The sequence below is a fragment of the Diospyros lotus genome, chromosome 6 (assembly GCF_014633365.1).
Source record: "Diospyros lotus cultivar Yz01 chromosome 6, ASM1463336v1, whole genome shotgun sequence".
Classification (NCBI taxonomy): domain Eukaryota; kingdom Viridiplantae; phylum Streptophyta; class Magnoliopsida; order Ericales; family Ebenaceae; genus Diospyros; species Diospyros lotus.
The window spans coordinates 9,830,088-9,846,281 of NC_068343.1; the positions used below are offsets into that span (position 1 = coordinate 9,830,088).

A 16,194-nucleotide genomic window follows, 5' to 3' on the forward strand; every position below is an offset into this window, starting at 1 on the left:
TAAAATTTTAATGTCCATGTTATGTATAACCACTATTCCTTATGCATGCATTAAATAAACATAAAGCACTCATCCGGTAGACTCAAAACTTGCCCTGAGATATTTTTACCAAATGGTTTGGGCTCAAATTATTTGTTGAGATATATGGGGCGAAATTGGTCGGTGACTAATGGGGGAGATGAACCGAAAGAAAGAAAGAAAGAAAGAAAGAAACTGAGTTGGATCCAACAAAGAGAGTGACAGGCATGTTCAAATCATTGGCCCCCTCTGTTTCTTTCTTAGCCCCCCATCTACTTGAGCGACCCTACCAAGCACATGAGCAATATATTGATTGACGATTAGCCTTCAATTTGCTCCATCCATTGCTTCAAACAACAACGGTAACCACTCTCTCTCTCTCTCTGTCTCTCTTCGTCCACCTGCTCGTCTTCTTCATCGTTCTTTTACAATAATGGGCTTCCGAGTTTCGAGAGAAACTCCATTGCTATATGCCACTCTCTCACCTAACTAACTAAACTAGTTAAGCTTGGAATAATATATATAGTTCCCATCTATCAAACCAGCAGTGGTGGCGTAGTGGACAAAGGTGGGTTATTCTTGGCGCCATAAAACAGAGGAGATGCTGACACAGTAGTACTTACTTGTCTCTCTCTCCTGCAGCAAAAGGGCTTCTTTCTCATGCATGCAAAGTAATTCAATTCAATCCCCTTCATGTGTCATGTGACGTGATGATACTATTTTAGAATAAATTATTATATATTGGTTGCTCTTATTTTCACATTTCAAAAACTACTAATGAGAAGAGATGATTTGATCGATGCAACTTCTAAATACTAAGAAAAATTAATTGGTATAATTTGTAAATAAAATCACTATTCACCTATTTCAATTTAAAAAAAAAATAAAAAGCTGACTAATTAATGCAAGAACTTAATTAGAAAACATCAGACATCATACACTTATAGCACACTTTAATCACTATTCTAAAAATAACAATAATTACCCTTACCTTTTAAAATATAATAATAATCTTGTTAAATATGGATAGATTTGGGTTTAACAGTTAAATAAATTCATAAATTAAATGGAGTAGGACTGCTCAACCGTTGGTGGGACTGAAGATTGACAATTCTAATAAGTGAGTTGTTGACGTGGCACGTTTACGAGAGGAGGATGGCCAATCAAAAGGAGAGCCCACCGGAAGAGGCGTGAGCTTAATCATATGATAAATTCTCTCAACTAATTTTTATTTTAATTTTAATGTTTCCGAAGAAACATATATAGAAAAAGAACACTCACAAAAAAAAGGTATAGTAATAATAATAATATTAATTAGGAGAGCGAAGACAAGTAGACATCAGGACAAAGCGCAACGCTTAATGACAACAACACGTTTTAATTTTCGAGGTGGCACGGCATAAATACAAATACAAATTCCAAAGTGGAAATGTCCTCTTCGGTCATTTTGGGAAATTAATTTCCACTCCTTTCCCATTTTGCCCCCCCGCCCTCTCCCTCTCTATCTCTCTCCCCATACTCCTCTGTCCTTTCTGCAAATAACTCTCTCTGCACTGTGTAGTAGACAGAGAAAGTGAAAGAGAAAGCGAAACCGCCGGTAGAGGAGGAGGGGCCTGCTGAAACCCTAGAAGAAGAAGTCGAAGCGCTCCGTCTCCATGGAGAATCTCTCGCACTCCCTTTCCAAGAAAACATACAATGGCAATGGCTTCGGGGCGGCCAAGACCGCGTACGACGACGTCTTCGGCGGCCCGCCCAAGTTCGGAGTCCCCACTCTCTCCCCACGGCTCGAGGACTACGCCGAGATTTTCGGCGGCTTTCACGCCTCCCGGGGCTCCTCGTCTATTCCGGTGCTGGATCTGCCTCCGGTCGACGCCGCCGTCTTTTCCTTCGATGTCCGGAGCTCCCACTTCGACTACTCCGAAGTGTTCGGCAGCTTTGACGGTCTGGATTTCGCTGTTCCGTTCGAGGAATTGCTCTACCAGTCCAAGGCTACCTACGATTCCTCCGACGAAGCATGGTTTGCTTTTCCGTTTTATTTCTTCATTTTATGCTGAAACTGTGCAGAGAATGATTCCATCTTTGTGTTTGCTTCTTCCTCTTTGTTTTTTTTTTTCTTTTTTTTTGGAATTCTAAGTCGTAAGTAGTTAGTCTGTCCAACCTGGTTCCATCGGAGCAAAGATTTACGTATTTGTGTGCTGATGTTTGTGAGGAAACCTTAAGGCTCCAATTTGGGGTTTCAAAGATGTTTGAGCTGGTTGGGAATTGGAAGTTAATGGTTTCTCAAGCGGGCTGTTTCAATAGGGGATTTTCTAGGTTGAGCTTTATGAAGTTTCCAAATATGATGAAACATTGGAGAATTGATTTTCTGTCTTGTAAAATGAATATGCTCGAAATGTTAGGATATTTATATGCAAGTTGGCGCTCCAAAAGAAACTGATTGGTCCAGTTTCTGTAACATTCTTGAAATAGGGCATAGAATGATTTTATTTTGTTCCAGCTCTTTTAAGCTATTATTTCTTAAATTTGTGGCTAAATTTTGTTCTGCAAGGAGTCTCTAGATATCGGGTATATCATCCCTCTCTTTTATGTTTGATTTGGTCATTCGTGCTGGTAATAGGCCTTTGAAGGCAAAAGATCTTATGTTATTAGATTGAGGGAGTAATGTTGGCTGGCTGCTTTTTTCTGGATGATTGCTTTTTCACACTTTTAGGGTATCGATTTCTCTCTCATATAATGCCATCTGGTTTTCTTTTTCTTGTAAAATAACTAATAACAGGAATTAATAGGTTTTGCTTGATACATTGTCTTAAGATTTGAGTTATAAGTAGGTATGCTAGTATGATGTTGGTGTCATGGTCGAGGACAATTGCTTAAACAAGAGAAAAAGGCTTCTATATAGAGCAAATGTTAGATGTTCTGCAAGATATCATCCACTAACATCTCAATTCTTTAGTCTTTGGTTCTTAACCCTAAAATTCTAAATGTTGTGTGTGAACAATTTAGAGCTAAGAAATTCATATGTATCTGGCAAACCTCAAAAGTTCTTGAAGGTTTTGAGAACTATTTACTTAACATAAGAGTTGACTTTCTGAGTTATGAAGGAGTATTGGTACAATGTCTAATCTTAAATTCTGAGGTTAGAGAGAGATGGGCTAGACACTTTCTTTTTGTTAGGCTTTGAGAAAAATGTTCCTAAAGATGGTTTGAAACCTTTTGGGCTTCTTGTAATTAAAATGCCTCTTGACATTTAAATGACACTTATTGTGATGACCTGGCTCTTGGGATGTCCTAGTTCAAATTCTGAGAATGAGGCTTCTGTATGGTATCAGTTGATCCATTCAGTTGCCTGTTTGATTGATTGGTCATTCATCAGGTTACTGGACCTTAAAATTGGTCTTCCAATCGCTTATATTAGCTTCCGTCGATCATCTTTGGACACTGGTCCTAGATAAGGAGGTGTCTAGTTAAATCTCAGTCACAGCTCTGGGAAATCTGGGTCCCTCAGTCACCCCTTAAGTTGACTGATGTCTCCCCAGTCATTGGTTTTTATGTTCTAGATGCCTCAGTTGCTGGTTAAGCCAACAGTCTGGCCACCAATCATCCAGAAAATCCCTGTAATCAATTTTTTTCTGCAATCCAATTTTCCCATTTGGTCTTAAATCCAAGGGTCTCTATTTTCCCAAGTGCATTTGATTCATTCTACCTTTGATTGACATAATTCTCTAAAAATAAAAATTAGTTCCATCACCACAATCCAAGAGATTCAATCTCACCCATCTATTTGGATCCAATGACCATCAATTTTCCAATATGTTTTTTCATTTCTTCATTTCCTAAAACATTAATATGCATAAGTACAAAAATTCTAATTTTTGCATGGTTCACGTATCCCTAGGATGAACATTTTAGTCCTTTTTCTTCACTTTTTCCCCTTTAGCCACCTTGCATACTTATTTTCTTCTTTTTCTTGCCTTTTCAATTTCGGGAAAAGCGTTCCATCTTTTTGTGTAACATCTTATGTTTCCAAGTCTTCTCATTTTAAATCACTTGTAGTTTTCATAAGTGGAAAGTCAGAGGGTACTCTTGCTACTAAAATGGAAGGAACTAGATTATATTTTTTCCTTGACATTCTCCCATGCACCCTATTTTGGGAATTCTTTATTATAAAAACACATATATTCCTTGTACATTCCTTGTTAAATGTGTAGTCAGTATGACTTAATACATTCCTTCTACCTTCCTTGAGTGTGTAGTCAGTATGAGTTAATACTGCTTCTACTGTCTCGGTAGTACACCTTGTGCTCTGGAATGTGTTTTTTCTACTTAATTTGATTTTCACTCAAAATATACAGTTGAATTTGGTGTCCTGCTGAAAAAATTTCATATTAAATTTTTCCCATAATCAAACTTAGCCGGAGTGCATTCCCTAACCCTAATTCTTTCAAATGGCTGGTGATTAGTCAAAGGCTTTAGTTGAGTGATCCTGTGGCTGTCAATATTTGTCTGTTTTGTTTATAGTTGCTCCCATCAGGCACCTGTTGTAGTTTAGTTGACTCTACAGTTGACTGTTCTAACAACCACTTCTAATTCCCTTGTTTTCATGTGAACTCCCAATATTATCAAGAACAACAATAACAAGCAATAACCTTTATTTTACAAATAACAAGTTTTTGCAGCTCTGTAAGTAAGGTCTCACACTTATTGGATATGTTGACAACAATTTTTGGCTGTTTGCTACTTGATTCTTTTAATACAAATAATGTAACCTTTTGAAAATGCTACTCATCCACCTTCACATATTTTCAAATATTTGTAAAAGGTCTATATGGATGACCAACGTGAAGTCCATCATGCAATGCATGACTTTTAATCTAGGAAAAGAATATAGTAACAAATATTAAAAAATGTAACCACTCAAGGTGGTAGCTTAGTGATATGAGAGTTCGAAACATCTTCTTGCAAGCCCGAAGTTGTGAGTTTGATTCTTAGCCCTGCTAACGTTGGGAATCTTGTGCCATAAAGTTAGTTTTAAGGGTTTTTTTTTTTTTTTTTGTGGGGGGGGGGGGGGGGGAGGGGGGGTTTGGGGAACCTATGATGCTTGCCAACGATTTCCTAGTGGGCTATAAATCTGGCCAAGTCTGCTAAAAGGCAAAAAATGGTGTTTTCTCGTGCCTATTCTCTTACAAGATACCCTTGAGTCAGCTTCTACCCTTTTTACCTGTGAAATAACCAAAATGATTAAAAAATGTAGAAGGAAACTGAGCAATTGGAATATGCCTTTTTTCAATAACTAACAAGTAATTGTGTATGTCTTCATATACATGATACTTTAGGAACTTCATCTGGTATTTTGCAATTTTGAGTAGAAAAAGAAAGATAAAGACAGTATTATGTTGGTTTTGTCATATTCATGTCTTCGTTTTTGGAGACTAAGGGTATTTTATATTGTGTCTTGTTCTTCTATGTACCCGAAAATATTACACTATCACTTAAGATCACTCTCCATGAACAATCTGCAATTTTAATTTATATGTGAATGCCTTGTGTATGATCAAGTCAATAATAGATCTCTCAACAAGAGCCTGTCTGTCCAGTGGACATTAGGACAGTGCTTGGGCAGAATCATGATTAAGTCGTCATGTCAATTGATGCCCACCTGCTATTGGAAGCTCAAACCTGGAGCTCTCTAATTGTATAGGCAAACTATTTGTTTTCCATGAAATTAATCAAAGCAACTCCAATTAAAGATTGGAGATAAAGGATTAAATACTCAGGTTTGTGAAGATTTAGTGGTCTTCCCCACAAATGCAAAGGATTCATAGAGAAAATTGATATTTCATCAAAAGCAATGTAGTGTGAAGAAGAATGGTACAATTTTAATAAATGGGGCCAAAAGTAACTGATGAATTAGTATATCATGTTTTAGGAAGTAACTTATGACAAAGGTTTTTTTTACTTGTGATATGAGATTGGTAAATGTTTCAGTTGAGCTATGTTTTTTATCTGCAGTTCCTCGTTTTCTTATCCTATACTAATTTAACCACGTATGTTTACCAATGCATATACATTTATGTGTTTATATGTCACTGGACTACTGTAACACTGATGCTTCTGCTGCCACCTGCTCCTACCTAACATATTATATTTTATTGGGTGCATATTTGTTTAAACAAAGGAGATTTATAATTATTTCAATTTTAAAGATACAATGCCTTTTTTCTTTTTTCCTACATAGGACTCCAGCTCAGAGTGAATCTTTGTCAGATGAGTCTGACCCTTCTGCTTGTTCAGAAAGGAATGGAAGCTTGTCAAATGAGGAATCCTATCAGTCATGTAATGGCACTAAGCAGTTCAATGTCTCATATAACAAGTCTAGTGAAAGAAGCAAGGAAGATATGTCAAACAGGGTGGCCCATGTAACTCAACTGCATGCTGTCCCTGGATTCACTTATATTGTTAATGAAACTCCTTCAGAGACAATGAAGGATAAGAATACACAATCTCAAGTAACTTCTGATCGAAATCCAACTGTGAATTTTAGTGGGGAACTAGCAGAAGGAAAGCGACTAAGGAAAACTATGTCACACCCTTCAAACAGTAGTTTTGGAATGCAGACCCAGGGACCTGAAATCCAATCTATGGGATCTGGCAAACCAGCTTCTTATAAGAATGAAGCATTTGTAACCATATCTGATATCAACCTAAGGACTCAGCCTTCACAATTGCCACCACCTGCGCGGCCACCACCTGCTTTAGGAGTGAAAGATGGAGTTCCTTACAGAGAAAAATCAAAGCTCAAAGCTTCTAAAAGTTTTGCATTTGGAGAGACGGCCGGTGATAGCTCCCCACCTTTCTTTGATGTAGAGGTAGATGCAAGCTCTTCTGCTGCTGTCTCTGCCGCAGCAGTTAAAGATGCAATGGAGAAAGCTCAAGTAAAGCTAAGAAGTGCAAAAGAATTGATGGAGAGAAAGAAGGAGTCTCTTCAAAATCATACAGATGTGTGTTTGAGTAATAATGCAAAAGAAAAGGAGGGAAAAGCAGGCAAGGCACTTGAAGTTTCCAACTCTTTTGAAGATGAGAAAGTGCATGGAACCTGTGAAAGAGATCATAGTGGACTGAGAACTTTTACCTCGGAGGAAAGACAGAAAACAATGAAGAAACCAGAAGTTATTTCAGATTCAAGTAAAAGGGAAGAACATATAAATGAGGTTAAAACATCTGAAAATAAAAAGCTTGGAAAGGAGCATATCTCATCTCAAGAATTTAATAAAACTAATGCAACTGTTGCATGGGTGGAAGCTGCAGAATTTTATGAAGTAGTTGAAACAAATGGACCAAGAAAGATCTTTGAGCAAGCAAAAGATCGAACATTTTTAGTGCAAAATACAAACTTTCACGATAGAAGGTCACCCAGAGGAAATGAAGAGAGAAAAGTGACTGCAGCATCTCGACAGCAAGGAAAGGAGGATGGTGAAATAAAATCTGATATGGAGGCTTGCGAGCATGATGAAAACAAGAGAAGGCCCAAAGGAAATGAAGAGTCGAGCAGGCTAGGGGAGCATCAAGAAAATGTGAAAGTGAAGCAAGAGGTTTGTAAACTGGAAAAGAATGGAAAGAAGACAAGAATGGCCCAGCAGCATGAAAACTTTGAGGACTTAGTAGCTGAAGCTTATAAATGTGAAGAGAGTGATAACCTGGCAGAAGTTCAGCAGAAAGACAATGTAATGGAAGTTGAATTAGAGGAGGCTAAAGAACAAATAGATGGCAAAAGACACAAGGATGCTCGTGACAGAGAAGAAAATGAAAGTAGACTGAAAGAAACTCTTGAGAGGGAAAGATATGAGAAAAGTCGCAAAGCGGCTATTGAGCAAGCAGAAACTGAGAAAAGACTAAAGAAAGCCCTGGACCAAGAAGAAAAGGAGAAGCAACAACGTGAAGCTTATGAAAGAAAAGAGGAGAAGAGACTTAAAGAGATACATGAAAGAGAAGAGAATGAGAGGAGACTTAAAGAGGCATGTGAAAGAGAAGAGAATGAGAAGAGACTTAAAGAGGCATGTGAAAGAGAAGAGAATGAGAAAAGGCTTAAAGAGGCACAAGAGAGAGAAGAGAACGAGAAGAGACTTAAAGAGGTGCGTGCAAGAGAAGAGAATGAGAAGAGGCTTAAGGAGCCTCTTGGGCAGGAAGAGAATAAGAAGGAACTAAAAATGGATATTGAGAATGATGATTGGGAAGTGCATGGAAAGATGCTGGAAATTACTCTAAAGCAGGAAGAGAATGATAAAAGACTAAAACTGGCCCATGAAAGAGATGAAAATCAGAATAGGATTGCAGAGGATCGTAAATGGGAAGAGATTGAGAAGAATTTGAGTAGTACTCTTCAGCAGGGAGAAAATGTTAATGAACAGAAAGAGGGTCATGAAAGAGAAGAAAATGAGGAAACACTAAATGGTGCTTGTAAAAGGCAAGTAAATGAGAGTAGACTTAAAGAGACCTGGGAACAAGAACAAAATAAGAAACCACTGCAGGAAGCTTATGAAAGAGAAGAGAGTGGGAAGAGATCAAAAGAGGCTATCAGGCAGAAGGAAATTGAGAAAAGATCTGAAGAGTTTAATAAGAGTAAAGAAGCTCAGAAGAAGATTGAAGATGTAGGCTATTCGGAAGAACTTAAGAAAGAAAGGAAAGACAATGAGAAAAATGAGAGGGATGAAAATGAAAGGAAACTAAAATCTGATCGAGGAGCTTTTGTGCACAAGACTTTTAAGGCACCTGATAATGATTGTATGCTGAATGACCTCGAGAACCTACAACCAGGACTAGTAACCAGCAGACATGACAAAGTAAGCATGAAAGTGAAAAAGACCGAAGGTGAGGCCTTCTTATTTGAAGAGGATAACACCCTGAGGACTGAACCCACACATAGCGAGGCTAAACTGGAAGCTGTTGAAATTGGAGAGCCACAGGTGGACAGAGATAGAAGGACTCCTACCATTTCCTCTAATCCTGGGAGGCCAAATGTTCTAACTAATGAACTAGGAGAGAGGGGGACTAATGTCAAGGAGGATCAAGTGATATTTGACAAGGAAGAAGGGAAAGACAAATTCATGCCTTCACAAGTGGTAAGGGAGTTGAATGAAAGAGAAAGGAACACGGGAACTGATCAGCCAACTGTCTTTGATGGAAAAAGAAATGCACAAAGCACAGTTCAGAAGGTTAGCACTAGACAAAACACTGAAAGAAAAGAGAAGAATATGACTGAAATCCTCGCACCAGAAGAGAGAGAGAGAGAAAGGATAAAAAGAGAAAGAGAGCTGGAAATGGACCGCCTGCGAAAGCTGGAGGAAGAAAGGGAAAGGGAGAGGGAAAGGGAGAAGGACCGAATGGCTGTTGATAGAGCAACTCTTGAAGCTCGTGATAGGGCATTTGCTGAAGCCCGTGAGAGAGCAGAAAGGGTTGCGGTGGAGAGAGCAACTGCTGAAGTTAGACAACGAGCAATGACAGAGGCCCGAGAAAGATTAGAAAAAGCATCTGCAGAGGCTAGAGAGAGGTCTTTAGCTGAGAAGGCTTCTACGGAGGCCAGGCTCAGGGCAGAGCGTGCTGCAGTAGAAAGAGCTACTGCAGAGGCCCGAGAACGTGCCTTCCAAAAAGCAATGGCTGAGAAGGCCACTTTTGAGGCACGAGAACGTGTTGAAAGACCAATTGCTGATAAGTCATCTGGTTCTTACAAGAACGGTGGAATGAGACAAACCTCTTCAGTTTCTGTGAGTATTCCCTTCACTGACATAATTCATGCAGTGCATGTCTGACAGCACTTTAACTGGATGATAAATGGCTTTTTTTGCAGGACATGCAAACTCAGGGTGTTGGGTCTGCTGGTGTGTCCATTTATTCCTACTCTGCAGTTCATGGTGGTATGTGATACTTCTGACAACAGACAGTAGCTTGCTGTGTTAATCTTTCATGACTCATTCCTGATGCAGGACACCAGTAACTTTTGTCTGTGCAATGTCGATTTTTTATACACTAATTCTACTTTTCATCACATTCAATGGCTTTCTACTACTTATAGTAAAGATATATTTTTTTTTCCTTAACTGAGACCAATCAAAATGTTTATGCATAGTAAAGATATACATGTGTTTTCTGTGTGAAAATTTCTTTTGACTCTTGAGAAATTTGTAGGAGTTGAAGGTGAATCACCTCAGAGGTGTAAGGCTAGGTTAGAGAGGCATCGGAGAACTGCTGAACGTGCGGTATGTGCATTGGTTTTACATTTTGTCTTTCAGACCTGCATAGAATTGGAAATTTATCAGTTTCTAACATTTTTCCTTGATGAGCTATTCTTCTTGCTTTTTCAGGCAAGAGCTCTAGCAGAGAAGAACATGCGTGATCTTCTTGCTCAAAGAGAGCAAGCAGAAAGAAATGTAAAGATCTTGTCTATATTCTAATTTTGAGAACTACCAACTGGCATTTTATTTCTATTGTTCATAGCAACACATGTATGCAGAGATTGGCTGAAATGCTTGATGCTGAGGTGAGGAGATGGTCAAGTGGGAAAGAAGGGAACCTCCGTGCATTGCTTTCAACCTTGCAATATGTACGAAAAAAAAAAAAACTCACTCCTTTAGAATTGCTATGCTTGTACTTGTGATATATATTGTTGTTTCATATTAAGATGTTTTAAGCTGTTACACACACTCAATTGCAAAGATGAAATACCTTGGGGCAAGTGAAAGGTTGCTGCATTTCAATCTTTTCATCATAAGTTCAAAACTAGGAAATGTCTTCACTATGTTGAGGGGGTGAGGGAAGATGTTAAACAACTTTCTGACCTTCCTCAGACCCTTTACCTCATAACCCCACTAACTTGCAAATAATGAAAATGTAATTTCTTGAGAGGTCTCTTAGTAATGAAGTACTGGAAGTTGTGGGCAGCCTTTATCATTTAGAATTCACTTTTTTGAATCACTCTTTGCTCACAGTTAGCTATCAGCAAGAGATATTCAATAATATCGTGGCTGATCTCAAGCAGAATTGCCGACATTAAGGCCTTTCTAAGTAAAAACCTCTATGGTCTATTCATCATGCTTATAAGAAGAGCAATAGAGCAGCACATGCCTTGTCTCTTTATCCTAGAAAAACTGCTATTCTGTTTTAATTTCTTAACCCCAAGAAATTTTGAAAATCTGTAATAAAAGATATGCAAATTGGGATGATTTAGCTTTACAGTTCCTGTGTAATTGTTTGGTGTACTGGTATTTCCTCTTCTTCAAATGAAGTTGAAATTTAGCAATAAAATAAAAAGTACTGGTAGTTGTGAAAGCAGAACTCATGTTAACTAAGTTTGAATTCCACTAGAGAAACCAAAGAATTATATTCAAAGAAAGATGCACTATTTTATTGATCTTGGATTGTTCACTTTGAATGCCTATATATAGACTTCAATTCTAAAGATAAGGCTAACGGAACTAACAAGATATCTAATATAAAATTTACAAGATAAGACAACATGAACTTAATAAGATAAAAGCGAAAAAGGTTTCCCCATTTTATGGATTTCAATTATTATAATATCAACTGAATAATATTATTTTCAAACAAGATACTCTATATGCTGAACCCACCCTTTGGGATTTAGGCTTGTAATGATGATGATGATTACATAAGATGCTAGATAAGGATTCTTAACATCAAATATCTTGTCCTTGTCCAATAAACCCAATTCTTTCAACTGCTTCATCCTTATCAAGTAAACTACTTGATAAGGATTCCCAACTCCGAATATCTTAGCCACTTTATTCTGCATCATGAAGCTACTACATGAACTTGTCTATGGATGTTGTTTGTGTTAGTAGACTGATGGATCTGACTTTTTGTGTTGATTTGGTGATGCATTACCAATTCCTGAAAGAGACTAGTAGTATTTGTATTGACTCCTTTATTGGTTCTTGTCATCTTAGCATTGCACTTCTCAACACCCCGGGGGAAGGACCAACTCTAGCATAGGTGCTGTTAAGCTAGTTGATAGACATCCTGGAGTGCTACATATTTCCACTACTGCCTTAGAACTTAGTCAATTTCTTCAATATATTAATATTTGCTTATCTTGAGTACTTAGCCATAGGGGCTTTCAGTATGAAGAAATGAAGAAGAAATTGAATTTACTTTTGTATGCCTTACTTCATCTACATTAATTATTGGCCAGAGTGTGGATGTTGCTGCTGATCAGATTGTCTTCTTCATGCCTGTTGACTGGAAACTGATACATAGAACTTTGTGTAGTGTATTTTCTATATCAATACAATTGATTTCTCTTGATGATTTCTGACCCAGATTTTGTAGAAGCATGTGTTGTGTTTCTTTTACTTGCCTTGATCATATGTGTAGTTCTATCATCACAGTTCAGTTTTAGAATATTCATACTCATTTTCATTTCGTTGGACTGAATGATTTGCTTATATTTTGTATTACTTTGAACTCTAAATTATATGTTTTTATTCCCAGATCCTTGGGCATGATAGTGGGTGGCAGCCAATTCCATTAACTGAAGTTATAACTTCCGCAGCTGTTAAGAAAGCTTACAGGAAAGCCACCCTATGTGTTCATCCTGATAAATTACAACAACGGGGTGCAAGTATTCAGCAAAAATACATATGCGAAAAAGTTTTTGATCTTCTTAAGGTGTGTCTCACTAACCTTTCTTTGACCAATTTGAAATGGTTAATGTTTTAGGAGAATGAGCGAAATGATTCCATGCTATAGAGTTGAATTAATAATGTTCTTTCTGTGTCTATAACAACTTAGAAGGGCCTTACAGAAGGTAAGGAAGGCCATAGATAGGAATGACATGCAAACTAGAACTCATTAGGGATAAAGGTTTAATATGCTATTATTAAGATATCCTAAAGCTTTTGTTCTCCATATCTATTATTGATATTTTGTTGGTTATTTGCAATAACAATAGCCTTGATAATTGAGATGTTACTCCGGCTTGTATTAGATGCCTCTTTTCTCATGCTAATTTGATATAGAATGCTTCTGTCCTTTTACTAGTGTCAGATGGCGTGTTCTGTGCTTGCTGAAAGCTGAGACCATGTTTAAGAAATGCAGCGGCATGATATTAATTTGATCAAATGCCTTGTGCACATGAATCCTAGTTTTGGCACAAAAAAATCCAACTAGTAAAAAGCTGATTCTTACTTCAATTGATCATGATTTGTTGTATTGGCACCTACGACCACAATCACAAGCCTTAGTCCCACTTGGTGGTGTCAATTACATGAATTTTATACTTTTTCAATCATCTCTATCCATGGTTGTTATTGAGTCTTGAATCGTTTTTCCTCACAATAATAAACACTCTCTGACACCCAAAACCTTACCCGATAGTAATAGCAACCAAAAGAAATGTGAACAGAACAAATAACAACAATAACAGAAATAAGAACAGGAAGACTTATCCTGGTTCGGGCAAGAATTTGCCCTACATCCAGACTGCCAGAAGCTGCCGACAGAATCCACTAGAGATGAATCAAGAATACAACACTCCCTCTCTGATCTCTCTCGCACACACTTAGACTAAGAATCAATAGTCTCTCTCCTGAGAATACAAGGACCGAGCACTAGCTCTCTCTCAATTCTCTAACTCCTGTGTGTGAATACAAAAGAATAGAATGAATGCTGAGTTCCGAGAGAAGACCCTATCCAACTAATAGAGGCAGTTACAAACCAGGGACAAAATGACAAATAAAAAGAAATAGAAGGACTTCCGGAACTAATTCCAAGGATATTAGTTCCATTACATTTTAACTCATTAAAACATAAAATACAACCATATTTCTAACTCTATTTGAAACTCCTCCACTGAAACTGATACTAACTACTGCAAATCTTAACAGTTGTATCGTCAGTAAGGCCATTATATCTTTGTCGTGTCTAATGATTTCCCACTAAGTTTTCTTTGTTCCTCTTCTTGTTTTGCTACAAATTTCTCTATTTTATCTACTCCCCTCACAGGTGCTTCTATCGTTTTTTTGTTTTATTTTTTTTGAATGGCCACTTATTCACAGTAACGTTCTCATCTTAGCCATCTTCATATATTGCACATGTTGCCAACATTTTGAGCAATACAATAAAAAAAACCTTATAACCGTATGATAACTTTCTTTTTTGTTTTAAAGAGATTTTACAATCACATAAAATGCTGGATGCACTTCTTCACTTTAATCATTCTGCTTTGATTCTATGAGTAACATACTTGGTACTTGCATTCTTTTTAAACAATTGATCCAAGACATCAAAATGGATATCTTTTGGGGGATAACTTGATATTGAAATATGTGAAAGAAAAGGGGGAGGGGGATTAGTGTCCTGTCAGGAAGAGTGGAGCAATCCCACTTGGCCACTAGATTAAGTTCATTGTCTGATGGGCTTTGTTTTACTCAAGTTACATCCAAACAGATTGCAGTATCAATATTGTTTCGCAGTTGTGCTGCCCCATGTTTTATTTCCTGTTTTCCAGAACGTTTGGTTCAATGCAATATATTATTTTGTTACTCAAGAATTCTGTAGTAATTATTTCTTTCTTCTCTAATGTATCCGTACAGGAAGCGTGGAACAAGTTCAACTCAGAGGAGCGGTAGTTGGACTTTACTTGTCCGGCAAAGGCTGCACAATTGTAGTTATGTAGTTACACAGCAAATCGTGTAATTGATTGTTCAAGTAAATAACACTAAATCAGCTAGAAATCTTGTAGTTCCTTCTTCCAGTTCTGAATTGGTCATGTTGTAAAGCTTAAGGCTTAAGCTTTGAGAGGACTTGGCGGGAAAGGGACAGGTGAAAGGGTGAGAAAGTCTACTCTTTGACCTCATTACTGCCACAACCTTAACAGATCAAAAAATCTTTGATGATTTACTATGTTTAGATCTCAGTCCATCCATAATATTTTGCTGGAGGAATGAACAGTTTGAGGTGAATTCCGTCATTTACTCACCACTGCATTTGGGAATCTCAATCTGGTGGTCAACATGCTTTTCCATTCCTGTTTCTTGTCTCCTAGAATTTGAGCACGTGCATTTTAAGGTTGTCTCGAAACAAGACATTGCTTACCAATAGGGTGGCAGCCATGAGAGTTTGACATGTTTTGAAAAAAAAGAGGTCTCAAGTTGAAGTTCTTTTATGAGCAGCTTCTCTTTGTATGCTTGGCTTAGTCTGTCATGTGGTTTAAGGATGAAGGGGTAATGATATTGTCATTAAAATTTAGTAGAAAATATTGTAGGCTTCATAGATGGCACTTAGAAGCTGTGAATCTAGGCCTGATGGGTTTAGGGTGTGGCTTTTGTTTTTGTTGAAAGATTTTAATATTGATCATCGTGATCTGGTAGAGTTGTTTTGTGAAAATGTATCAGCATTTACACATTTCCAGAAATCCCATATTTCATGGAAGGACCAAACATATAGAATTGGATTGCCATTTTATCAGGGAAGAGGTCATGTCTGGAATAATCAAGCCAATGCATTTGAAGACAGATCAGCAACTGGGAGGCATTCTCACAAAAGCTCTACATCTACATCTGGCTCAGTTCAATTATGGTTGAGCAAGATGAGCATTCTTGACGTATGTGCACACCCTGAGAGGGAGTGGTAACAGAAAGCTGAGCTGGAAGAAATTAGTTAGCTAATGTCTGTAATTAATTAGTTAACAAATTAGTTAGATGGTTAGCTTTCTTTATAATTTTCTTTCTGACATCAACATATCCTGTATATATATAAGCTTGCAGTTGAATCATAGAAGAAGTGATGAATCATTTTTCCTGATTACACAATCTGTTACAAGGGGGGTTAAGCTTTCTCTTGTTACATAGATAACCCATGGACTTTAGACTTACATATGTTGAATATTAAGCAAATGAAATGAGTATTTCTTGTTGATCAGTGTACAGTTTTTACATTTTTTCATGTCTGATTTCAAATAATCATCTTTAATATCTTTTTGTTGGTTTGAAAGAGCAGATAACAAAATTCTCTTGGTTTTGTGCGTTTTCCCTTAGATCTCTTTGACATGCCTATTCTTTTTTATTTTATTTTTTAATTCAAAAGATTTTTTTTTTATTTGGTGGTCTAAACCCTTTTTACTTTCTATTGATATTTTTATTCTTAATAACAATTTTATTTATATTA

General features: G+C 37.3%; 1 protein-coding gene across 2 annotated transcripts; it reads left to right on the plus strand.

Moving 5' to 3' along the window:
* Positions 1-1,495: 1,495 nt before the first annotated feature.
* Positions 1,496-16,094, plus strand: LOC127804807 (auxilin-like protein 1). Of its 2 annotated transcripts, XR_008023744.1 has the most exons (9): positions 1,496-2,035; positions 6,254-9,776; positions 9,860-9,926; positions 10,198-10,268; positions 10,374-10,439; positions 10,523-10,612; positions 12,520-12,696; positions 14,622-14,858; positions 15,497-16,094. XR_008023744.1 is itself a non-coding variant. In XM_052341832.1 (8 exons), the coding sequence occupies exons 1-8, from the start codon at positions 1,674-1,676 to the stop codon at positions 14,655-14,657; spliced, it is 4,392 nt and encodes a 1,463-aa protein (XP_052197792.1). In that variant the 5' UTR covers positions 1,496-1,673; the 3' UTR covers positions 14,658-16,094. The 2 variants fall into 2 exon arrangements, 1 of the variants encoding a protein (XP_052197792.1); XM_052341832.1 differs by having other exon boundaries at positions 14,622-16,094.
* The last annotated feature ends 100 nt before the right edge of the window (positions 16,095-16,194 follow it).